The sequence below is a fragment of the Cnephaeus nilssonii genome (assembly GCF_951640355.1).
Source record: "Cnephaeus nilssonii genome assembly, chromosome: 18".
NCBI lineage: Eukaryota > Metazoa > Chordata > Mammalia > Chiroptera > Vespertilionidae > Cnephaeus > Cnephaeus nilssonii.
This window is the reverse complement of record NC_137089.1, coordinates 15206251-15232877: the sequence shown is the minus strand read 5'-3', so window position 1 is coordinate 15232877 and position 26627 is coordinate 15206251. Positions and strand designations below refer to the sequence as shown.

At 35.6% G+C, this 26627-nt stretch overlaps 1 protein-coding gene across 3 annotated transcripts in view; it reads right to left on the bottom strand.

Moving 5' to 3' along the window:
• Positions 1-26627, bottom strand: part of RIMS2 (regulating synaptic membrane exocytosis 2) — a 355739-nt gene that overhangs the window by 62724 nt on the left and 266388 nt on the right. For 2 of the 3 annotated variants that reach the window (XM_079795973.1, XM_079795972.1), the window contains one exon: positions 19953-20125. In XM_079795973.1, the coding sequence (XP_079652099.1) occupies positions 19953-20125 (173 nt within the window). Of the gene's footprint in view, positions 1-18854; positions 19098-19952; positions 20126-26627 lie in introns of all 3 variants that reach the window. The other variant, XM_079795974.1, reaches the window with a different exon arrangement.

Genomic DNA, 26627 nt, shown 5'->3' with positions numbered 1-26627 from the left:
AGCTGGGATAGTTCGCTTTGTCAGTGACTTCAGCGGCCTAGTTCCTGATACTTGGCACTAAGTGGCTTTAAGGAAAGAATTATTGAGTAAGTGAATTAAAGAAATTCACTATATGAATGAATACTCCGAGTAATGTAGGGATGATTAAATACTAATTTAATTTTAAGCTGCATCTAGTATGTTTCAAAATCAATTTGGTACTCAATAAATATGTATTTGCTGAGGAAAATAAAACTTCCATATAATTGTTTTAGAAATACATAGATATGAACCAATGAACAAATACTACTTGTACCTCTACCATGTTTAAGACACGCTAGGCTGATTAAAAATATAAGACATGATGTTTGTTCTAAAACCACTTCCAACCCAGTTTGCTAAGTAAAGTGTAAAGACAAAATAGAGTCCAAGGCAGAACTTGGTAGATGTCGATTAATCTAAAGCCTTCAAATAATAGTGATTTCAGATAATAAGTTAAGAGACGCCACTCCCATCCCCTGTGCATCTGCACCTTTCACAGCAGTCCTCCATCCCACGCAGGCCGTGTGTTGGCGGGTGCCGCCCTCGCTTTGCTCCTATGCAGATGCAGAAAGCACTGCACTCATACGGAGCGGCTCCTTCTTCCATTTAAGCTAATCCTCCCATCTCCCGTAACCACACATTATGCCTAGGTTATATCTCCAACCACAGGCAGACGGTCAAAGCGGACCGTGAGCTGCCAACAAATGCTTTTACTGATTTCTGTTATAAAATCTTATTCTGAAGTCTCAGTTCTGTCCCTACATAAAAACAATCTAGTCCAGAATGCATTGCTTTGCTGTTCAGTTGTTTGTGTTATTGTGATTAGCATACACTTAAGAATGATTTTTTTTGGGGGGGGAGTATTTTTCTCTCAGCACAGAAATGATTGTATATCATTAATGTTTCTTTTATCTTTATACACTGGCTATTTTTAAATTTTGAGAAAAATAGAATGTTACTTTTGGTACAGTTGTTGATATAATTGTACAGGTCCACTTTGGTTGATAATTCCACATAATAGATAAATCAACTTTGGAGTTTTTGCATGTGTTTATGTATAAAAACTTTATTTGGAAATTATCTCAATATACTTTATGTATTTGATTACTATTCCCCCATTTTCTTGTAAAATTTAAAATACTTTTTGACCACAGAAGATTTAAAAAATTTAGCCGTTTTGCATTTTGAGCTTTAAAAATAATTTTAAATCACTCTATCCTTGGGCCTATATATTAAAATTGGTTTAAAAAATACAAGTTAATAATCACTTGCAATTTTTTGTGTGTGTATTCCACCAATGGTTTACATTTGGTCATATCCTATTCTTACATGGAATGTATTTGAGAAATAACAGAATGATCTACTTTGTACATTAAATATGTGATTTATAAAAAATCATCCACTATTATAGCTCAGCCTACTGTCCTCCCTAGATTCAAATTATAAAAATTTAGTGTAAATAATGCCTGACATGCTCATCAATTCTTCAAAACTATTTACAACTAGCGTAAAATTTCACTCTTTGAGGTTTTGTTTTTTAAATGGGAGAAAGATTGCTTAAGTAAAATGACCTGGGTCATTCCATACTAAAATTAAGGACATTAATATTTTTTTCTGTGAACCAGACTTTTCAAAAGTATTGCCTATAGCTAGAATAAAAGCTTTTTTTAATTGTTAAACTATCATGAGATCCCTTCATTTCCTATGATTCTATATTAACTAAAATAAAAACATATACAGGTTGAATGAAACTTAGCATTATAAAATAAACATATTTTAAAAAGGTAATTAAGTATCTTCTTTCAGATGGCAAAAATCTTGACACTCCCATATTGAAATCCAATATTTTCTTTGCTTGAAAATGTTACTCCACTGCACAATAATTTATCAGACATTTTGAAGATTACCATTATACAAAAATAACATGGCAATAATGCAATGACCTTAGCAAATTGAAAATTAAGATACCAAGATATAGTGTCATTTGGTAAATGATCCATTCTTTCCTTTATTTATTTAGCAGTACAAGACACTTTATCTAGATTCACGCTTCTTGGGGTTCTGAAAGGAAGAGAGTAATGTGTTGATTGCCAAGTTCTCTTTCAGAAAGTATGCACGGTAATAGGAAAGGTAAGTGGCTGCCCTGAATACAGTTTACAATAATCTCAGGCGGTATAATTAATGCATTGCTTTTATTAAATAGTTTTAAAAACTGAAGTTAAACATGAAGCTAATATTGATTTCAATAACAATAACATGGATTGTTCTTACTTCCTTTCAGTAGACTATAAGGATGTATCGACCTAGAAATATGCATAGTCACTTTACAATGACCTTCATGCCAAGTCCCTGTCTTACTTTTAAAAATTTAAAAATCTTTTATTCTCCATCTGCTTAAAATTCATAACACTTTCAACTTCCCAGCTTGTCTTTCAACAGTCACAGTTACCAAACGTAGAAACACTGAAGTGTTCTACCTCTTCCTGCCCCTGCGCTTCAGCTGCTCGTGTAAGATCACCCCTCCATCACACAGGCCTGACGGCCAAGGCCCTAGGACTCTTAGTGCTCTGGTAGGAAACCCCGATGCCAGCAAACGCAGTCTCACCTCCATTATCAGCTTTGAGACTATCAGGACTGACCTCATTATCTATTCCCTTTATCCCTGCTCATTTCAATCACCACACTCAAAGCTCAGGCTTCTTAAATCTTCACTTACTTCCTGGATTCAAATCCTCATTCTGCTCTGCGGGCAGTAAAGCCATCTTTCCATTTCCTTGGACTCTGCCACACGCTATTGCCTTTTCCACTCGCATCTTCCCACACCCAATATATTTTACTATCAGTCTCCTCCATCAATTTTTAAGTCCCATATTTGCAGGAACTTTGTCTGTTAGTTCGATCCTACATCCCAAGCATATAGAATAGGGTCTTGCCCTTAATAAGCACTCATTAAATATTTATTGAATGAATAAAGTAATTCAACAAATCATCAAACCCTATTGATTCATTCTTTGCAATAGTCTTGGATTTTTCCCCTTTTTGTTCCTTTTTGTTCCCTCTCTAGTCCAGCACCTCTCATTCACTGCTGGTGGGAATGTAAACGGTTACAGCCACTATGGAAAAGCGTATGGAGGCTCCTCAAAAAATTAAGAATAGAGTTACCATATGACCCACCAACCCCTCTTCAGGGTACCTCCCCCATAATTTGAAAACGTTTATTCGCAAAGATATATGTGACCAAATGGATGTACCTGGACAGTATTATACTAAGTAAAATAAGTCAGATAGAGAAAGACAAATATCATATGATTTCACTTACATGTGGAATCTAAAGAACAAAATAAACAAACAAACAAATATAAACAGATTCACAAATACCCTGAACAAACTGAGGGCTGCCAGATGAAAGTGGGGGTGGGAAGGATGGGTGAAAAGGGTGAAGGGAGTAAGAATTTACAAAATAGTTGTGGGGATATAAAATACAGGGAATGTAGTCAGTAATATTGTAATAACTATGTAAGGTGTCGGGTAGGTACTATCATTATCAGGGGGATCACTTTGTATTTTATATAACGGTCTAACCACGATGCCGTACATCTGAAACAAATATAAAAGAAAAAAAAGAATGAGTTATCATTTTTTATTGACAGACAGAGAAATGACTAGCATGTCTTCACTCTCATGAAGATCAGTCGAGAAACACATCTCAAAATTACCCAGTGGAGAAACAAAACACAGATGAAAAGCTCCTAGACTGTTTTCCAAGAAACTGTCAGTAACTAACTTGAGGAATTAAATAATACTTTATATTATTGGGTTAACTGCAAAAATATTAAGCAATCATTTTTTAAGGTTATAAATTATGATCTAGCTCAGATAAAAAGTAAAATGTGGCTTAAATGTTAAAATTATGTAATGATCTAAAAATGAATTTTATAGGTGAAAGAGGCTTAAAGATAAGTTGGTTTGTTTTCTATATGATTGAGAAGCTGAAGAAATAAAAACTTGCCCCAAGTCTTACAGAGTGCTCACATCCAAATGGAATTAGAAACTATCCAATTGAGTGCTATTTATACTATGACATATGGAAATATATTAGAAAATTATTGGATATTAATTCTGCTCATCACAAAGTGCTCTATATTTGTCTAAAAATACAAGAGCTTTACTGTGCTAGAGAAAAATTAGAGCTTTGAAATAATGTTATTAAATATGACAGAAAACCTCAATCAAAATTTCTATCCATACATGCATTTGCTTTGCTGTTCAAGCAACAGATAAGGGTAGTGACATACCCTTATCTGTTGCTTGAACAGCAAAGCAAATGCATGTATGGATAGAAATATATATACTAATTGATTTCTGAGAGGAAGGGAGAGGGAGATAGAAACATCAATGATGAGAGAGAATCATTGATCTGCTGCCTCCTACACACCTTCTACTGAGGATCGAGCCCACAACCCGGGCATGTGCCCTGACTGGGAACTGAACCATGACCTTCTGGTTCATAGGTCAATGTTCAACTACTGATCCACATTGGCCGGGCAAAAACTGTATCACTTTTGCGGGCTCTAGGACACTGTAATTTTTCAGTCACCATGGGTTTTATTGGGAGTGAGACTGTAGTAATGTGACAGGCCAGAATGGCTGAGCTGCCTTTATTCAGCTTGGCCTGGGAGCACTCGCTCATAAAAATAATATTTTTATTAACATTTGGACAATTTTACTCTCGCTAATGAGTAAGTGAATATTAGGACATTTTTGAAATTATTTGCAAATTTTACTCTTCAAACTTATGGGCAAAATGTACTTTGCCAAACATTTTTCTTTAACTGAACTGCTATATATGTAGATTAAAATAAATCTGGATTTACAGCATGCCTGTACACTAACCATGAAACTTTAATTTAAAATCTTATAATTATCAACTGGAAAGAGGGAGAACTTTCTTATCAAGATTTTGTTATGACATTCTCATGGCCATCTTTCTTATAAAGTTATTTATATCTCATACTACATAAAGAATTATAAAATTTTTATATTTATCATAATCAACAGATAAGAAGGGTAAAAAAGGAAACTCCTCTATCACTGGAATAACTTCCTCAGTTATTGGAAGTATTTTTATTTCCTTCTCATAATCTATTTCCTCTGAAATTTTCAGTAGCAATGCCAATGGAAGGTCATTGCATATTCTGTCCAGAATTACTGTCCATTTCTACTTACTATGTCCTTGATATGATTCTATACAGTCTTTATAATAAAAATATAAATGCCCAAGTAAGAAATCAATTCAATGGCGTAAGAATTCCCTTAAATTATACATTTAGATATGTAAATGTATACAGATATTGGGCAGTCTGGAGGTAACCTGAAATTTGATAAGGCTATGCAGACATTTCAGAATTCAGTACAAGAAAGAAAAAGAAAAAATTTCCCAAATAGTTAAGATATTAAGTTTTGTTGATTGAAGCACAATAGTCCACATAACCAATCAATAGAAAATGTAGGTTATTTTGCTCATAATTATATTCTCTGAAAATTATTAAACATAAACTATTTCAAAATATTTCCACAGAAATTTTAAAGTTCCATTACTACCCTAAGCCTGTAAGCCTACTTGAATACATTAGATTATAAGATATCCATGAAAATACAGAATATATGCCAATACACACACTGTGTGCTCATATTTATAATTTATATAATTTAAATATTAATATGTAGAGTGTGATGAATTTTGGAAAGCTGAATTAAACTTGTACAAATAAATCTAAGTTGCTAGATCAGAAAAAAAGGTAAAGCATGAGCAGATTTCCAAAATATATTGATGTAATTTACTATACAGTGGGGGCAAAAGTAGCTTTACAGTTGTTCAAATGGAAAATAATACAAGAGCAAATAATACAAGAATAAACTATTTTGTGTACTCATAACTATAAACTTACTTTGCCCTACTTTGTATATAGAATTTTTCTAAATTCACACAATGTTTTATTATACTTAAGATAAGAAAAGCTTTTATGATTTAAACAATAAGTACAAAAAGTAAATTAGAACTACTATTTACACTTAAGTTAGACAGATAGAAAAAGGAAGGTGATTTTTAAGTCTTATCTATATTTACAAATAATGAATAATACAATAAATGCCATGCTTGTTAGGATTTAAACACTTTATCAGAGTTAAAAACAAAATGGCAAATTAAATAGTATCTCCAAAATTCCAAAACTACTAACTGAAAGTATAAAATTCAATCTAGTTCACTGTGTATCATGTAAACACTGAACCAATCAACAACAGTATTTACTTTTGATCTAAAAAAAAATAGATTTCAGAGAGAGGAAGGGAGAGGGAGAGAGAGATAGAAACATCAATGATGAGGCAGAATCGTCCATCAGCTGCCTTCTGTACAACCCCAACTGGGGATCAAGCCCAAAACCGAGGTATGTGCCCTGACTGGGAATTGAACAGTGACCTCTTGGTTCATGGTTGATGCTCAATCACAATAACCAGGCTAATTTTGAATTTTAAAGAGCTGCTTTATTAAAACTATTTTTTAGAACCAACTTAACTATTTTGTATTTTCTAGAAATTCCAATAAAACTTAATTTAAGGTCTCCTTAATCTAAATAGCCATAAAATATAGAAAACAGTTTACCAGATGGGCCACATTATATATTTATACTTATTTAACATTTCTATAATTAGCTCTACTCCTAGATATTTAAAATCCACCACAGCTCTTATTTTTGTATCTGTCAAGGACTTTATAGTATTTTACACAACAATTCCATATAACATCCTATTATTTTGCTTGTTACCTGAGGTAAATGAGGCGAAGATCCAGAGTTTAATTAGTTTCTAACATAGACACATCTCTCACTCTCTCGATAATCATTAACAAGAATATTTTTACAATATAATGTTCTAATATGTTGGTATTTACATTATTAAAGAACTAGAGACCCGATGCACGAAGATTCGTGCAAGAATGGGCCTTCCTTCCCCTGGCTGCCACACCGCCTTCGCTCTGGCCCAGAGCTGCCTTTCTGCCTTCCCACCCTGCCCAGAGGTGCGGAGCAGCTGGGGTGGTGCGGAACGCTCTGCCTCTGGCCACTCAGCGCCTGCGTAAGAAAATTAACCCACAATCTTTGTTGGGTTAATTTGCATACTCACTCCTGATTGGCTGGTGGGCGTCACGAAGGTAGGTCAATTTGCATCTTTCTCTTTTATTAGTGTAGATGTTCTAAAACATATGATCAGTTTTCTGACTTAGAACAATATAAAGAAAACTATTCCTGTTTTGATTGCTTGGAACTTTTAGTAACTCAGGGTCATTATTCCAACAATAATAATGACTATTTCGGCTGCAAACAGGTGGCCCACCTGTGGACATGGCCCACTGATACACTTTCTTTAGCCAGAAGAGTTGTTTACAAAGTTAACAGAGGAGTTAGAGATCTGACAACACTGCCTGCATTCCTGTGTGACAACCACTGGCTGAAGCTGAGCACACTTTCCCTTTCAAAGGGAGCACGTGCTCTCCTGTTGGCCACAATTCCCAACATTACCTCGTCCTCAAACCTGATTTTAATCACTTATATCACCCGCTTGGCACCAGCAGGACTCTGAGCGCGAGATGCCCAGACTAGTATTAGAACACTGTGACTGAAAGAGCCATGGAAATTAAACTTAGTAAGTCTGGAGGAAATGCTGTGAGCTGCCTTTAGAACAAGTCTCAGTTATCTTTGTGTAGGCAGTTTCTATGGTCGCTTTCCCATTTCTGGTAGAGCTTGGGAGTAAAATATGGTCCATGACTCTAGTTAGTTTGTTTCTAGTTGATCAATACCAGACACTGAGCAATTCTTTCTATATAGTTAGGAGGAATGATTAAAGATTTTACTCTAGTAAAGTTAAAAATCCTAGCCTCTTCACTCAACCATCTAAAAGATCATTACGGCATTTTTTGTATGTAATTTTCATTATAAATATGCAAATACTGGAACCACACGACTCAGTAGACATCAAGCACTAAAGAAACTTCATCTCCTTCAATAGACAACTATCCTGTCTAACAAAGTGGGAATATGCTAATTGACCTTCATGCTGTCACAAAGATGGCAGCACCCACAGCCAATAAGGAGGGAATATGCTAATTGACTGCCAGCAGTGGCAGCAGCAGAGGTCTGATGCCGGGTTGCCTCCCGCCACTGAGGGCTCCCAGACTGTCAGAGGGGGCAGGATGGGCTGAGGGACCTCCCCTCCAGTGCATGAATTTTCATGCACCGGGCCTCTAGTTACTGAAATAAAAGGAAATGAGAGGTAGCAGTTATGCCTACACAATTTATTTTGCTAAAAGTGTAAGAATTTAAACACCATTATTGTCTTTTAGGATTTATAATAAATTGAATGCAAATTAAAAGCATTCACTTCTTTGCCATTGCAGAAAAATTATTGTAAGCTATTATGTAGCAACATTCTGAGACAATGCATCTAATTATTTTTAATTCATAAAGAAATATTGACTCACAGGTGTTCTCATAGTTAATGAAGTTTAAAAATTTGCAATCCTTAATTCAAGCTTAAAAGCTATCAGGGCTGAAAGGTTTTCTTATAAATTTATGTAAATGAAAATTCTAAATGATTAAAAATATCAAAACTGAACAAAAAAAGCAATTGTTTCTATACAGTTAGGAGGAACAATTAAAGATTTTACCCTAGTTTATTAAGGAATATTGAGTTTTTAGTCTATCATTCTCCACAACAACTCTGATGATTAAGGTGTGGATATCTATTCCATCAATTCAGAAAAAAGGGAATTGTCAGATTTTTCAAAATAAATAATTTGGTTCTAGATCTTACTATGGCTAGCAGGAATATTAGCTATTTAAATTTATGAACAGGTCTCTAAGAGGTTTAAATACTCACAATGACTAGATTTTATTTTATTCAAAAGACTAATAAAATGCTTTATAGCACAATTTATATATTTCTTAAACAAAACATATTAACTAACCCCTTCAGTATCTTTTTGTTCTATTCTCCACTAGTTAACTTATATTTTTTGTTGTTCCCATAGCATTGTTAGAAACTTACAATGTTTTAAATTTGTGTTAAAGAGGTATATTTCCACTATTTTGAAGCTATTTGCAACCTTTCAATGCAAGATATATGATGTCAATGCAAGATATATGATGTATTGATTTAATATCAAATTGCATAACCTCAATAAATTGCATCTAGCAAGTGAAATGCTTATATAAATGTACTAGAGATAAAGGGAATATGTGGAAATACATACTATTTAAAATGCCAATATAAAATTTCTCCTAGGTATGTGTTGTTGTTTTCTTAAAGATAAATAATAATTTAAAAATAACAGTAAGAATATTTTAAACCCACTTGGAGAACATGAAAATTACTTTCCAGGAGAAGTCAAATTTGACATAAATTTGAAATTATAGTATCAGAACAATTTATTTGCTAAGTACATATTCATATCTTTAACAAACTAGATTATATTTATAATACTGCAGAACAGAAAACATGTAAAATAAATCATGAAATGACATTTTCCTTTCTTGCCTTAATTTTATTTTATTTTTTAAATAAATCTTTATTTTTCAGATTATTAAAATTGTTCCTCTTTTTCCCCCCCATAGCTCCCCTCCCTTAATTTTACTTTTTATGCTAATATTTCATTATTGTACATTACACTGTGGTAGACTATGAATAGTAATTTTTTTTAATCATTGAATTGCTTAAATTCCTTGTAGTGACTCTCAATAAAATTGGATAGTGGGAATTATTTTTCTATTGAAAAATATACAGAATTTGGTATCAGCACTCTAGAATTGGAGCATAAAAGCACTATGAAAAACACAAAGAAATGCATCTATTAAAGAAGAATTATCATATGTGTATATATTAATATATATATTAACACAGTGGTTATATGTTTATGTGCATTAAGTATAACTTGGTTCCATTCTGAGATGACAGTTCCTGGCACTACTCTCCCTTCAATCCTGTCTTCATGTTCTTAAACTTGTGAAATACATAAATACAAAGGAGTGTTCAATGAAAAGATAATTATAAACCCAATACCTTTATTATCACTGTCCAGATTAAGTCATAAAACTCTTAATGATGATCATTATTTTATATGTAAAAATGCTGTATGAAGTCTCACAATAGTGAGAGAAATCCTAGAAGGAAAGATAACAATTTATCCTAATATAAGGCGACAAGAGAAGATTTGACTTTGGGTGTTGGGCACACAGTGCATACAGATCTTGTAACATAAAAACCCACACCTGAAACCTATATTCATGTTGATCAATGTCAGTATGGCAGTTCCTCAACACACCCTGATCAATTTAATAAATAAATATTTTAAAAAAGGGGAAAAAGGAGATCGAAGAATACACAATTAAATGGAAAGATATTCATTATTCATGGATTGGAAGAATCAGCAGTTAAAATGGCCGTATTATCCAAATCAATATACATATTTAATGCAATCCCTATCAAAATCCCAATGTCATTTTTTAAAAAGAAATAGAACAAAAAAATCACCATTTGTATGGAACCACAAAAGACACCAAATAGCCAAAGCAATCCTGAGAAAAAAGAATGAAGTCAGAGGTATTATACTACCTGACTTCAAGTTATACTACAGAGCTATGATAACCAAAACAGCATGGTATTGGCAGAAAAACAGATGCACAGACCAATGGAACAGAATTGAGAGCCCAGAAATAAAACCACAGGTATATGAGCAAATAATTTTGACAAAGGAGCCAAAAACATATAAGAAAAGAAACCCTCTTCAATAAATGGTACTGAGAGAATTGAAAGCTACATACAAAAGAATGATACCAGATTACAGTTTGTTCCCTTGAATAAAAATTAATTCTAAATGGATCAAAGACCTAAATATGAGATATGAAACAATAAAGCACATAGAAGAAAATATAGGTATTAAACTTACAAACCTTGGTTGTAGAGAAAAATTTATTAATTTGACCCCAAAAGCAAGGGAAGTAAAGGCAAAAAATAAATGAATAGAATTATATTAAATTTAAAAAGCTTCTGCACAGCAAAGGAAACCACCAACAAAACAAAAAAGCAACCAATGGAATGAAAAATTATATTTGCAAACAACAGCTCTGACAAGGGGTTAATACCCCAAATATATAAGGAACTCATCATACAACTTTACACCAAACAAACAAACAATCCAATTTAAAAATGGCAGAGGACCAGAACAGACACCTCTCCTAAGAAGACAGACAGCCATCAGATATATGAAACGATGTCCAACTTCACTAGCTATGAGGAAAATGCAAATCAAAAGTACCATGAGATACCACCTCACACCTGTTAGAATGGCTATTATCAACAAGACAGGTAATAACAAGTGGAGAGGTTGTGGAGAAAAAAGAACCCTCATGCACGGCTGGTGGGACTGTAAACTTGTGCAACCACTATGGAAAACACTATGGGGGTTCCTCAACACACTAAGGATAGAGTTACCATATGACCCAGCAACCCCTCTTTGGGGTATCTACCTGAAAAACTGGAAAACAAAGATATATGTACCCCTATGTTCACTGCAGCATTATTCAGGGTGGCTAAGACATGAAGAAACCAAAGTGTCTCATAGAGGATTGGATAAAGAAGGTGTGGTATATACACACTATGGAATACTAGTAAGCATAAGGAAAGATGAAAAAAACTACCATTTGCAACAACATAGATGGACCTTGAGAATATTATGCTAAGTGAGATAAGTCAGTCAGAAAAAGCTAAGAACCATATGGTTTCACTCATGTGTGGGTTATAAAACTAAATAAATGTAATCGACATTTTAAATCTATCCTATCTAATAAAAGAGTAATATACAGATTGATCATCACTGCAACACACAATATAGCTGCCCCCATGTGGTCAAAGATCCTGCCCCCATGTGGACACAAGATGGCCACCACAAGATGGCCAACAGGAGAGGGCAGTTGGGAGGCACCCGGCCTGCAAGGGAGGGCAGTTGTGAGGGACCAAGCCTGCAAGGGAGGGCAGTTGAGAGGGACCAGGCTTGCAAGGGAGGGCAGTTGGAGGTGATCAACCCTGCAGGAGAGGGCAGTTAGGGGTGACCAGGCTGGCAGAGGAGGGAAGTTGGGGGCAAACAGGCTGGCAGGGGAGCAGTTAAGCATCAACCAGGCTGGCAGCGGAGTGGTTAGGGGGTGATCAGGCTGGCAGGCAGAAGCGGTTAGGGGCAATCAGGAAGGCAGGCAGGCAAGCAGTTGGGAGCCAGCAGTCCTGTATTGTGAGAGGGATGTCCGACTGCCCGTTTAGGCCCGATCCCACCAGGATCGGGCCTAAACGGGCATTCGGACATCCCTCCAGGAGTCCCAGATTGGAGAGGGTACAGGCTGGGCTGAGGGACAACCCCCCGCCGTGCACGAATTTTGTGCACCGGGCTTCTAGTATTATCATAAATTGCTATTTTATCCATAACAAAAGTGATTCATCAGTAATAATGAACCTGTATGGGCATCTCTGAATTAGACTTTCTGTGTGGTAACAGGATAGCATCATGAGTCACCACAAAAACACAAGTTAACAGAAATTGCTAATAATGACTACATTGCAAGGTCAATTACATTGTATAAATATTTTAAAATTTACGTAAGATGTGGTATTGCAGTAGAAATATTATGAGTTTGCTGAAAGGACCACCCTGAAAATGTGGTGACAGCAATAGCACAGCAAAAGCTCTATTACAAAGCTACACCCTTACTACTCATCACTCCTAACCCTCTTACTTCAATAAAACACTCACTCTGTATCTTGTCTTCACTAAAACCTGGTGCATCCCCGAACACACTGCTTCCCCCTGAAGTCCTTTCTAGTGACAAGTACCTACTCTTCTTCATAGGTTGCAATATTTCTGATTACTGGCTACTTTTTATTGAATACTAGAGGCCTGGTGCATGAAATTCATCCCCTTGGGGGATGTCTGACAGATTGCTCCCTGCTGGTTGATAGGTGCCCTCCCTGTGGGAGTGCACTGACCACCAGAGGACAGCTCCTGCATTGAGTGTCTGCCCCCGGGTGGCCAGTGCGCATCGATCAGTTGTTCCGCCATTCGGTTGATTTGCAAATTAGCCTTTTATTATATAGGATTGTTCTTCTACTTTTATTGAAAAGTGTAAATGCTTTACAACTTATGACTTCTGGCTATATCAATATATACCTCTCCTTTTTTTTGCCTGTCATCTGATGACCTCACGGTTACTGACAGATTCACCGAAGTCCTTAGAAGTCTTTAGTCTTCTTTTCAATTCTCAATCTTACCACAATTCTATGAGCTTTAAATATTCATTAAGAAGACCTAACCAGCTGCCCAATAATTCCAAAACTTATGTATCTCCAGCTACCTTCAGATTTATTCTTTTTACCCACCTTACTTATTCCAATGCTCCTATCTTAGAATTTGTCAACTAAAAGAATAGCTCCACCACAAAATCTTAAATCTCAATGCCATATTCCAACTAAAACCGCTTACACTTCCAGCACCCCAAACTTGCTTTGTTACTACAACATACAGTTTTCCAATTCTTGGATTTTCTCTATATTCTCCTAGTCTATCAATTCCTGTCTGCACTTTTCTTCCTTCTTATCTAGAATGAACATCTGCCCAAGTATCCTCAATTTCTTTCCACTGCTATTTTTCTAACAACCTCCACATTTATCAAAACTCTCACTCCCCAACAAATGCTACAAACTGACTTCTCAGTTTCTACACTTGGGTTGGCTCAGTGCTGCAAGAAATGATCACACTGCTCTTACACATTAGTGTATCTTGAAATTGCTGGTCTCCAAACTTCAGATGAATCTGCAGGACTATTCATCAGCCCTTTAATTTGTCGTTGGTCAGTACTTTATTTCCTTCAGTGATTGTTACAAACCTTCAAAACAAATCTCTAATTCAACTTCCAAACTGTTATATTCCTGTCTCTTTTGTGTTTGAGAAAATTAAGACCATCAGGCAGTAACAGCCTACCTTCCAATTCCCTGTCTAGTAACTGATCTACTTTAATATCTGCCTTTCCTCTGATTTGAGCCAACCCATCCATCTACGCTTCTGACTCTAGCTCATCCTCCATCTTTAGGTTCTTACTCGAATAGCTGTGCCTTCACATATTCTATCTTCAAATGTTCCTTCTCTTCAGACCATATACATGATCAAATCTCAAATCTCTCACTTTCAGTGATCTCATAAAAAACTGTAAAGTCACATGCACAGTCTACCACACATAGAAGATAATATGATAGAGAATCAACATTTAATCCAGTAATTTTCCTAAATTTTTATGAGAATAGCTTGCTTAATTATAAACTGAGAACACACAAGATATAGAGAGTTCACAATTTAGGCCAACTATTATATTTATGTGCAAAGGATAAATTTTGGACTGTAAAAAAAAAATCATTATGTTTTCATGAGAAAAAGGTATGTGTTTTATTCATCTTTAGCACCATGGTGATGTTAAAATGTATGTAAAATTTTTTTTAAAAAGAGAGATAAATAAATGTTTTAGGAAAAGGTAGTTCCTAAGGAGTATTGGAATAGAAGAAAAGATGCTTGACAAACTAAGCTATAAACAAAATATAATTTGCATTTTATAACACTATTCTCATATTTATTATTGGGGAAACAACACAGATTATAAATCTCCCCTTTTTTACAGAGACTTTCTTTAGAGCAATCTAAAAGATATAACTCACATACCATAAAATTCACTCTTTAAACAATAAAATGGCAATAAATACATACCTATTAATAATCACTTTAAATGTAAATGGGTTAAATTCTCCAATCAAAAAGTAGCTGAATGAATAAGAACAAAGATACATATATATATACTGTCTTCAAAAGACCTACTTTAGCTCAAAAGACATACACATCCTGAAATTAAGGCGATGAAAGAAGATATTTTATGCAAAAAGAAATGAAAAAAAGCTGTGGTAGCAATACTATAGCAGACAAAACAGACTTTAAAACAAAGGCTATAATAAGAGACAAAGAAGAACATGACATAATGATAAAGGGATCAATTCAAAAAGAGAATATAACCCTTGTAAACATTTATGCACCCAACAAAGGAGCATCTAAATATATAAAGAAAATATTAATAAACATAAAGGGAGAAATTGACAGTAATACAGTCATAGTAGGAAACTTTAACACCCCATTGACATCAATGGATAGATCTTCTAGACAAAAAGCCAAAAAGAAAACAGCAGCCTTGAATGATACATTAAACCAGATGAATTTAATTGATATTTTCAGAATTTCACCCCAAAGCAGCAGAATAAACATTTTTTTCAATTGCATATGGAACTTTTTCCAGGACAGAAAACAAATTAGGATACAAAATAAGTCTCAAAATATTTAAGAAGACTAAAATCATATTAAGCATCTTCTCCAACCATAATGGTATTAAACTAGAAATCAATTACAAGAAGAAAAAAAAAGAAAAACACATGGAGGATAAATAAAATGTTACTAAACAATGGGTGGGTAAACAATGAAATCATCAACAACAAAAACCACAAAAAATACCTTGAGACAAATAAAAATGAAAACAAAATAACCCCAAATATATGGGATGCAGCAAATGCAGCCCTAAGAGGGAAATTCATCGCAATTCAGTCCTACCTCAAGAAACAAGAAAAATCCCAAATAAGCAATCTAACCTTACACTTAAAGGAACTACAAAAAGGACAACAAAGCCCAAAATGAGTAGAAGAAAGAAAATAATTAGGATCAATGAGGGGGAAAAAAAAAAGTCTAAAAATACACAAAAGATCAATGAAACCAAGAGCTGGTTCTTTGAGAAAACATAAATAAGATTGATAAACCTTCAACCAGACTCATCAAGAAAAAGACAGAGCAGAGCAGTGCTGAGTAACACCAGGCTCCCCAGGCACCTTCACCATCACTAGGCGACCTAACGAATGAACGGCCATTCAAAAAATGAAACAAAAAGCAGACACGACCTTACCAACACCAAAGAAACATCCAAGCAATAAAGTGGAAGACTAATAACCAAGATGCGGACATTGGAATGTTTACGATTATTCTTCACGAAACAAGTACAAAACGAGAATGTCAGCCAATGTTTCCAGCGATTTTTCTCGAATGCCTGCACAGAAGACAGGAGAGCAACCTCGCCAGTTTCGGCAACCACTAGGTTTATATTTTTTTCTTGTTTTTTTTTTTTTTTTTTACTGTTTTGGTAATATAAATTGAAAGAAGAAATATTAATACCACCTGGGGAGAACCCCAACCAAAGAAATCTGAAATACATAGTAAATGCTTTTTGTTCCCTTTTCTAGTTCATTTTGGATGCTGGTGCTAAACTTCCAAGTGTCGTGATTTAAAAAGGAATTTATGCTCTTCTTATTTATTTCTAGATGAGGGGAGGATAACATTTTTGCTTTCTTATGCGACTCTGAAAATATGCAGCATGGAGTTCCTCAAAAATAAAATTTTTACCCTTAGGGATGGGGAGAGACAGGGAGGACCCCAATAAATAAAATCAGAAATGAAAAAAGGGTAAGTAACTACTGACACCACAGAAAATAGTATACAAAACAATGATATGACAGCACATTGGGCAATCTGAAAGAAATGGACAACTTCCATTTTGTTCACTGTAGTCACTATGTCAACTTTAAGTAGTAACAGTACTATAAATACTTTAACTCTAAAGTCAGAAAAAAATTTTTTTATAAAAACATGGATTATGAGTAAAAGGCATAAAACGTCAATGGTGTGTTATAGGATATGATTATATCCCAATAATGTATAAGCATATATGTTGTTGTCAGTGTTGAAGCAATGTACGATCGTTTTTATTAACTACTCAAACAAAATGACACTGGGAGCACTCAAACCTATTTCCTCTCAGAATAAAGACGGTCAGTTTTATTCTAAGAAATGAAAGCAAATGCAAGATCCTACGTTGCAATCACTAGTTAGTGACACCACCATTTTCTTAGAACAACTGCAGTTGGCACTCTTGCCACCTCATGGGATATGTGTTCCCGGGAGAGATCAGCCTGGCCTTCTTCAGTCTCAGAAACATCCTGTTGTGACTGAAGGCGAATACTGCGCCTAATGACTCGAATCGCTAGGCATGTACCACCATCTCTCCCTTTTCCCTGCAAAATACGGTGCTCTCTTGCTGCAGAACAGGATGAAGAAAATAATATTGAAAATGGGGAACTTAAGGTTACAATCTTCTCTAACCCTCTGTCCAAGCCAGGTATGCCCGAAGAGGCTTTTGGCTCTAGGCATACCTCCGTGGACTGGTGTGTTTTCACTTATACAGTACATACAAAAGAAAACACAGCAGAGACTCACATTCTGCTCTGCTTTTGGAAGAAAGAAAACTCTATCTCTTTCCAAGTAAAAACTGGAAAGCTTTTTTTTCTCTGTGAATTCATGATGAAATGATCCTATGCCCACTGAATCAGAAAAATGGTCTTTACTCATAAACTAATGTAATTATCAAAAGTTAGATAAAAGACAAACTGAAATGAATAGTTTAGACTCAAATCACAAAATTGCCTAATCAATATTCATTATCAGGTTAATGTCTGTGATACAGAAACTTTTATAGAGCAGGTATAGTTCAATATACCAAGCTGAGACAAAAAGCATCACAGACAAACCACAGAACTGTATACCCGGGGGGTAAACTTCTGTCCCGATTATCTTTCTCATTAATTATAAGTAAAGCACAAACTGAGATTGGGTTTAGATATATTAATTGCAAAAAACAAACAAAAACACTGGCTTATAATAGGGTGTCCTTATCAAGCAGACTTTGTACAAAATCAAATTCTGGACTGAATACCAGAATCCCCAATGCCTCCAAAAGGTACATGACTGGCGATCCTATCTCAGATCAATGAACTTGGAGAAATCTCCTCCGCAGGCAGCAGGCTGGCGTCTCTCTCGGACTTGTGCTGACCTCACCTTCACTGTAAAGACAGCTTCATGCTGAGTGCCTTGTGTTACGAAAAGGAAAGCGGAGTGGCTTTATGCCTTGCTGCTTGTGTTTTCCCCCTGCCTTTGCCCCCCTGTTCAAATTTCCTTCTCTGGCGCTTTCTGGACCTGAATGAGTTTTGAGAGGGACCTAACCCAGTGTGCCTTCTAATGACCCCCGGGGCATCTACCCTGGCTTTTCAGCTGTTCTGCTTTGCAGTCTTCCTCGGGACTCACATTTGATCCAGAACCCACCAGAAGACCAAGAGGCAAGAGAGCCAGAGACTGAACAGAGCTTACTTGTTGCTGTTTTTCTATTCCTTTAAAAAATTCATTTCCGGTATGTAATATTTCTTATAAAGTAGGCTTAAAAAATGTCAGGGCCTTTCATCTCTTCTACTCAAAGGTTTTGACTCCACAAATGAGAAAGATTACAGTAATTCATGCTTAACCCCCGCCCCCACCCAAAAAAAACACACACAAAAAAAACTAAAGGGAAATTTAAGTTTGGTTCAGCTCATCCTAAATAACTTGAAAACCAATGAACCAGACTCTCAGAACTAGTGGATACAAATGAAAGACTATTTAAGAAATCTGTTTGATTTGGGTATACAATTTTTACCAACATCTCAATTACTTGTATTAGAATATAAATAGATAAAACACAAGAAAATACACCACATGTAAAGGGCAAAATAGTTTTCATAGGTAGGAAAAAGGACTACATTACTAATGGGAAATGTCTACAAAAATGAGTGTATTTTACCTGTCATCATCGTGTGAGACTCGCCTCTGCAGATCCTCTTTATCCCACTGCTCTTTTTCTTTCCCTCGCTCATGTGTATCTTGTGTTTTTTCCTCGTCTCCTGATTCTCTGGTTTTCTCATTATTAGACGTTTTTGTAATCTCTTTCCCTTTCACATGCTCATTAATTCTTTCTTCCTTTACGTCATGAACTATCTCTTCATGCTTATCCCCTTCTTTCCCTCCCTCTTCTACTCCCTTTGGCCTTTGAAAGCAACACAAATTGAAGGAAGGCATGCAAATAAACACAAACAAAGGAAAGAAAAGGTAAGAAAAAAATGCATCCAAAATTAAACAGAAAGGAAATGAACACTATGAAAACACAAATAACAATGACATCTTCTAAAGGTTGAAACTTTTTTTCCAGTATACCAGAGAAGCGCTTGTGTAAGCACCACAATCATAATTGTTCTTTAAATCCTATTTTCCTGTTACAGAGTTGCATGAAAAAAAATTGTGGTCTCCTCATTATAGATTTTTTTTTTTTATACACAGGAGTAAAAACAATTTAGCTCAGGTGCCCATAAACTCTATGAATATGCTTATATAAACATAAATATTGCATTTATAAATTTTGAGAGGCTGAGGACTTTTTCCATGCACTTATAACAGTTTCAGGAGGATAAGGAGTATCCCATTAAAAAAAAGTAATATTTTTCTGAATCCCTGAAATATATTCGGCTGGGGAAAATACCTTTCAAATATTACTCTTCACATTTCTTAGAACATTAAAATATTCAAATTTTCACAAAACCGTCACTTTAACCTCAATAAATGTGTAATAGAATTACTTTTCAAAATAGAAAACATTAAAAAACAACTAATGCTATTATTTCAAGTAATCTAGTAAGAAAGTTGTTGTGCGTTCTATAAAATTTGCCTGTGCAAAAAGTTTGAAAGGCAGAGCCAAATATAATAAAAAAATAATACGTACAGAAATTCTTATTGCCAAATGACACACATTAGCCTTTAGAACAGAGGATCTTACGTTTATCCAAAGAAACATAAAGACCTTGTCATATACATTTAGGAGAGTTTCCTGCGAAAGTCCCTTACTCACCTGATTTTCTTGCTTCCTCTGGGCCGTTCTGATTGGACGGACATGTAGCTTGTGCTGCTGAAACGAGAAGCACTACTAGTCCTGGAAACCGCAGATATATCACTTACATCACTGTCCGAAGATTTAGTGGAAATATTATCTGCCCCTCTATGAGGATCCCATCCTGATCGGTACTGTTAACACAGATTGACAAATACGCAGAAGGTGTCAGTATCGCCACACAGAGCAGTTATTAGCTTCTCCTATTTCAGCACTTTATTGTCCACAGGGGATACTGCAAAACCCCCACTCAGTTGCATATAAAAACAAAAGTGAATGGCAATTATCCTAAAAGAAAAATTCAATTTGCGTGAAACCTTTGTTTTTTTAGCACAGGCAATTAGAGCATTTCCACCACACCCCAATGAAGGCCATTAAAATAGTTTCTCCACAGCAATGGCCTTGGGGAAGGACATTTAGGTAAAATCTGGGAAATATAAACATTTGGCTTCATATTAGGAAATAGAATATTTTTATTTCTGAATAAAATTTGGAAAAAACAAAAAGGTATAGTAAAGTTGCCACTTGTGACTTATAGAAACCCATTTTCTCTTTAATCCGTTAAGCTTCATTGAAAACCTAGAGATAATACAAAATCTAATGATTAAAACACTAACTTTTTCTAGAAAAGCCAAGAGAAAAGAGAAAGTTTAATGATTGAAAGATTACTGGAATTTTGATGAATCCTAGAAATACTAGAAAAAGTCATTATTATTTACAATAGTTCAAACTTCCTGGAATGAAATAATCAGTTATATGGCACAGCCAGGGTGCAGGGTGTTCAAATATTCTGGTAAATGAAAAGCCATCATCAATGCTTTATGTTAACGAAACTAGGATATAAAAAAATAGTAGACTCTGGAGTCTGGACAACCCGGAGTAAGGACAACCTCTTACTAACTGGGTAAAATCGAGCAAATACCTTAACCTTTAAAACTCTGTTTAAAGTAACTAGTGCCCCGGTGCACAGATTCGTGCACATTGAACGGAAATTAATTAGAAGGTGGCTGGCGGGGCAGGACTGGGCGAGATGGGCAGGACATGCCCTGGAGCCAACCTCCTTTGGTCCCTCCCCGGCCAGTCACACCTGGGGTGGTGCTGCGGCTCGAAGGGCATCTGTGGAGTGAGCAGGGTCTCTCTAGCAGGTGGGGTCCCTCGGACTGGTCTGCGGGGATCGGGCCGAAACCAGCTCTCTGACATCTCCCGAGGGATCCCAGATTGCGAGAGGGTGACGCACCCAGGAATCGGGCTCCCTCCTCTCTGGTTTTGGGGTGTGTCACCTGAGAACCGCAGCTGCCAAGTCACCGCAGCTCGGCAGCTCCTGCATTGAGCATCAGCTCCCCCCGCCCCCCGGTCGGCCAGTTGCTTAGCCTTATATATATATAGAATATATAGATAGGGATAATATCTTTTTTTGCAGGGTTGTTTTGAAAATTAGAAATACAGTCTATCCTTGAACAACACGGAGGTTAGAAGAGTTGACTCCCGAGCAACTGAAAATCATCATATAACTTTTGACTCCTTCAAAACTTAACTACTGGAAGCCTTATCGATTAAACAGTCAATCAATACATATTTTGTATGTTAAATGTATTATATACTGTATTTTTACAATAAAGTAAGCTAGAGAAAATAGAATGTTATTAAGAAAGTAAGGAAGAAAAAATACATTTACTGTATTTATTGAAAAAATCCGCGTATAAGTAGACCTGAACAGTTCGAACCAGTGTTGTTCAAGGGTCAAATGTTAATACATGTCTGGTATCTGAAATAATGTAAAAAAATTCAGCCAGTATTATTACTGTCCTGATGGCTATTACTGGGTTAGGAGCATATCTGCTAATAGATTTTTCTTTAATTATATGTACTTCAAACATAGACTGAAATATCTGTATCTGTCAGTTTTGCAACAGAGATTTTTCTAACCATAGAGAGTGTTCACAAAGCCTTAAAAATTTTTAAATATTGAAAAATTTTACTTTAAATGAAAATGTCCTTGGCCATAGTCAGCCATTGCCTAGAATAGCATTTCAATGGGTGGGTCAACATTAACTACCTTAGCGCGCACGCACACACACACAAACACACAGACACTTTATGTATTTGTTTCATCAAATATATTAGCAGTAAATATGATCTCAAGTTGAGACATAAATGGAAATATTTCATTTTATTTATATATTTTTGGATATCTCATTTATATGATAAATGAACATTTTAAGAAAAATTTTAAAACTATTAAACTGTTTAATGGATACTGTTCTGTATTTGGGGGGCTTTATTGTTCTTATTCTTGTTATTGGTAATAAAAAAGAGAAGCCATCTGATATTACAGCTTTTAAAATATTTTAGCATTGGCTAGATAAGCAGTTTTGGTATGACAATTTTTTCTTTGCAGTCGTTTTGGTATTATATTTTTTCTTTTACTTTTGTTCATGGGATTATAATATCATCTAAATTCATATGAAAAATCCTAAAGTTTAACTCTAGGAGGTGGTAAGGGTAATATTATAATCACTCTGAGCAATTGCTCTGGGGTGAGACTGAATCAATGGTCTGAATCCTGGCTACACAAATTACTAGGTATGTGATATTGGGGTAATTATTTCTATGAATCCATTTTGCATCTGTTATAAAATTAAAGTTACTTCCAGGTGATTTTTTCTCTGTCCTAGCCAAGTCTCTTATCAGTAACTGATTTAAATGCTGCACTGAGCAAAACCTGTTTGTCAGAGATAATTAGTAACAATCATACCCATCTCCTAGGCTTGCTGCAAGGATTAAATAAGATGATGTATGCAAAGCACTTAGAAAAATATCTCACATATAACAAGTGCTTCATAAATGACAAATGATGATGATAATGATGATGCTGATGATTAGATAGTAACTGAACACTGACTTAGTATCAGTTCTAGGAATGTCTTTATCAAAGAGATATTAGATAGAAATACCCAACAATAAATATAGTATTACTTTAAGGCTGCTCTAAGCTACAATAGAAACACAAACTATTTCTACATATATCCAATATCTTTGTTTCAGAAAATACTTTTAGAAGGCAAATTTTAAACATTAAACCAAACTTTTCCACTAACTCCTAGTATGTACTCAGGCCTCACCTTCCCCATCTGGCCAGGTTCATCCATTTCCCACCACCTTATAGGGAATTACTCAATTCCCACCTGCACAATGAGGAGTTCTATCTCAGCAGGAAAGGTATGGAGCTTCGTGGCTGACACAGCTGCTCTGTTTTTCATTTTCCTCTCTGCTACTTTATCCTGATATCCAAAACCTCCTGGAAACCTGTGCCTCCCATGTCTCCCAACTGGTTCTTTTCCGATTTGTTCTATGTCCTAACTGCTTACTTGACTTCGGAATTTCAGTCGTTAGGATCTGACTGTGCATACTCTAGCCTTAGTCTTTTTAGGCAGTCATGATTTTTGAACCTACTATGATCCATGGGTGCATACAGGCTAGCCTCAGAGGGAAGGTAGGGGAGGGTGGGGGTAAGGGGGAGAGATCAACCAAAGGACTTGTATGCATGCATATAAGCCTAACCAATGGACACAGATACCAGGGGGGTGAGGGCATGAGTGTGGAGGGGTGGGAGTGTCAATGGGGTATAAGGACACACATGTAATACCTTAATCAATAAAGAAAAAAAAGAATTTGTGTGTTTTTTAAATACACATGGTGTACATGGCACATATCTCTAATACCGCTCAGATAATCTACGTTGACTGAGCTAAAATTTTGGATGTGCAAACTTTAAGGAAAGATACGATTCTGTGTACTATAGTTTTATGCCTTTATATAATTCATCACATAATACCTCTTGTTACAGGTGGTGGTGTGTGTGTGTGTGTATGTGTGTGTGTACATGTATAATTTTCTAACCCTCTATTAGAATAAAAGTTCTTAAAGGTCAGGACAATATCTTCCTTATCTTTGTAATTCTTTTAGCACCTAAGAATCAGATATTTAATTAATTTAAACTCATGTTTAGCCTTCAAACCAGTAAGGTAAGAATAAATCCCATTTTAACGATTATTGTGAGGAGTAAGAGAAATAAGACTCAACATACCCAATAGGGTACTTAGCACATAGCAGTACCTAAAAAGTAGGTCATTAAGTAAAAAAAACTGAGTGGAAAAATTCATATAAAGGAAAATTCATAAATGAGGCAAAATCTCTAGTTTGATGGTGACTCTGCTGTCGGCTCAAGGCCTGAACCAAGTACATCTCTCTGAGCACTTCTAAGCAGCTAAGCATGTTTACCTTTGGAGTATGGCTCAGGTTTCCATTAAGAATACATACATGATCAACAGAATGAGAAATTTGGAAAGTAAGAAATAATAAGAAAAATATTTTTATAAATAAAACTTCAGAAATTATCTTAAATATATTTAGAGTATTACATCTCCATATATACAATTCACAAAAAGCCCAGAGCAAAGTAATAAATGACCTAACACTGGTGTTTACTTTTAAGATGGTTCATTTATTTTGCTTTTCCTAAATGCAGTTTTGCTTGTCTTAATGTATAATAAACAAAAGTTATATATTTTCATAGTGGGAAAGAAGCAGCTAAATATTATACCAAGGTAAAGTTATCAATGTGAATAAGTTCATTTATTTAGTTAGGAAAGAGTTGGTGTTGTCTGGCACTATAAACAATGAAGACTTAGCACGTATTAGTTTATAGCTGACAGATGAACAATAAATGATATATTCATCATTCTCTTTAATGGAAAAAAAAACAAGATTTCCTGCATAGGATTACACAACCCCAGCTGAAAATTGTGCTCTGACTGGAGATCATTAAAATCTTGTAAGAGAGTGAGGAAGCTTTTCCAGACAACATTTGATGCTTTGTCCATTACTATTAAGCAGATCATCAACTAGAAAATTTTACAGGAAATTATTATTGTTCAGGATGTTCCAGACGCTAAGGAGTCTCTAAGTGGCCGGGAGAAGTTAATGTTCTCCCAATTTACCTAAGATTAGTGAAAATCTAACAGCATATCTGCAAAGCCCTTTTGAAAGAAAAGTTTAAATTAAAATGTTGGAATAATATTCCTGAGAAAAAAGTATATTCCAATTTCTAAAATAAAATTGTTACTTTCTCCAGTATACTCACTTGACATTTTTAATTAGGTAATTTCCCAGTGATTTCTCTACAGCACCTGAGGAACTCAGCTTGTTTGAGCTTTGTACATGAACTTCTCAAGCAAAACATGTGGGTGGAATTATAAGAGTTCCCTTAAGCATTGCTAGTCTTCAATTTAATAAATCTCACCAGAAAATTGTAATCTGTTGTCTAAAACTCCAGTCCAAGAATTGATTAGCTGCAAAATACTGGGCAGTAAGAAAGCCCAAGTTTGAAGAAAAATCAAGTTGTATGCCATGGAGATGTCCTTGTAGGACTATTGATATATTTTTGGAGAGAAAACACATTGAATAGATCAAAATATGAGGAAAATGAGAGCAAACACAATATTTGGGAGAGCGAGGAGAGGCTGAAGTTCTGGGCAGGCCTTTGATATCAGTGTGTGGGGAGTGGGGAGGGGAGATATAGAGGAGATAACAACGGAGTAGAGGGAGTCTTGGCACTGTAGCCAATGAATGAATCATGTGAGCAAGAAAATGTTCTCTTTCTTGACATCCTATTTTTATTTCATATCATAATTCAAAGAGAGTAGCTGTTGTCTTTTGATAATACCGTCACTGTAGATACTCTCTCTGAGGAGTTACTTCCAGGTGATTTTTTCTCTGTCCTAGCCAACTCTCTTATCAGTGCCTGATTTAAATGCTGACTGAGCAAAACCTGTTTGTCAGAGATAATTTTGTTTAGATAGGACTCCTAAAGAGGGCAATGTGCGTTAAGGTCTCCGCTTGGGAGGGAGAAGACAGGAAAGGCACAGCAAAATGAGAGTTAATTTAAGTTGTAGCCCTATAAATAATTTTCTTCAAGTGAAATCCCAGCTAGAAAAGTCTTAATTCCTTCCAAGAGAATTACTGCCCTGAGTGTTCCTAAACGACTTTAGTCATACCTTTCTGATAGTTTTATCATATATCTTTGTCTCTCCTCTATCTATCTATCTATCTATCTATCTATCTATCTATCTATCTATATCTACCTAACTATCTATTCATTCATCTACCTATCCACCCATCCTGCTAGATTATAAGATCCCTGGGGATAATGACCATCTTACTTATTTTAGTATTACCATTATCTAGATCAGTGCCTGGCACGTAGTAGGAACTCAATGAACACTGAATGAATGAAAATGAATGAAATGCTTGTTTTATCTGGGCAATATACACTGAGTGGCCAGATTATTATGATCTCTGAATGCATAAGAATCTGGCTACTCAGTGTGTGTGTGTGTGTGTGTGTGTGTGTGTGTGTGTATTAGAGGCCTGGTGCATGGGTGGGGTCCAGCCAGCCTGTCCAGGGGGAGGGGGCATGGACAGCTGGCCGGCCTGCCTGCTGGTCGAACTCCTGGTCGAGGGGACAATTTGCATATTAGCCTTTTATTATATATGCTATACACTGAGTGGCCAGATTATTATGCGTTCAGAGATCATAATAATCTGGCCACTCAGTGTATATAGGAGTATTATCTC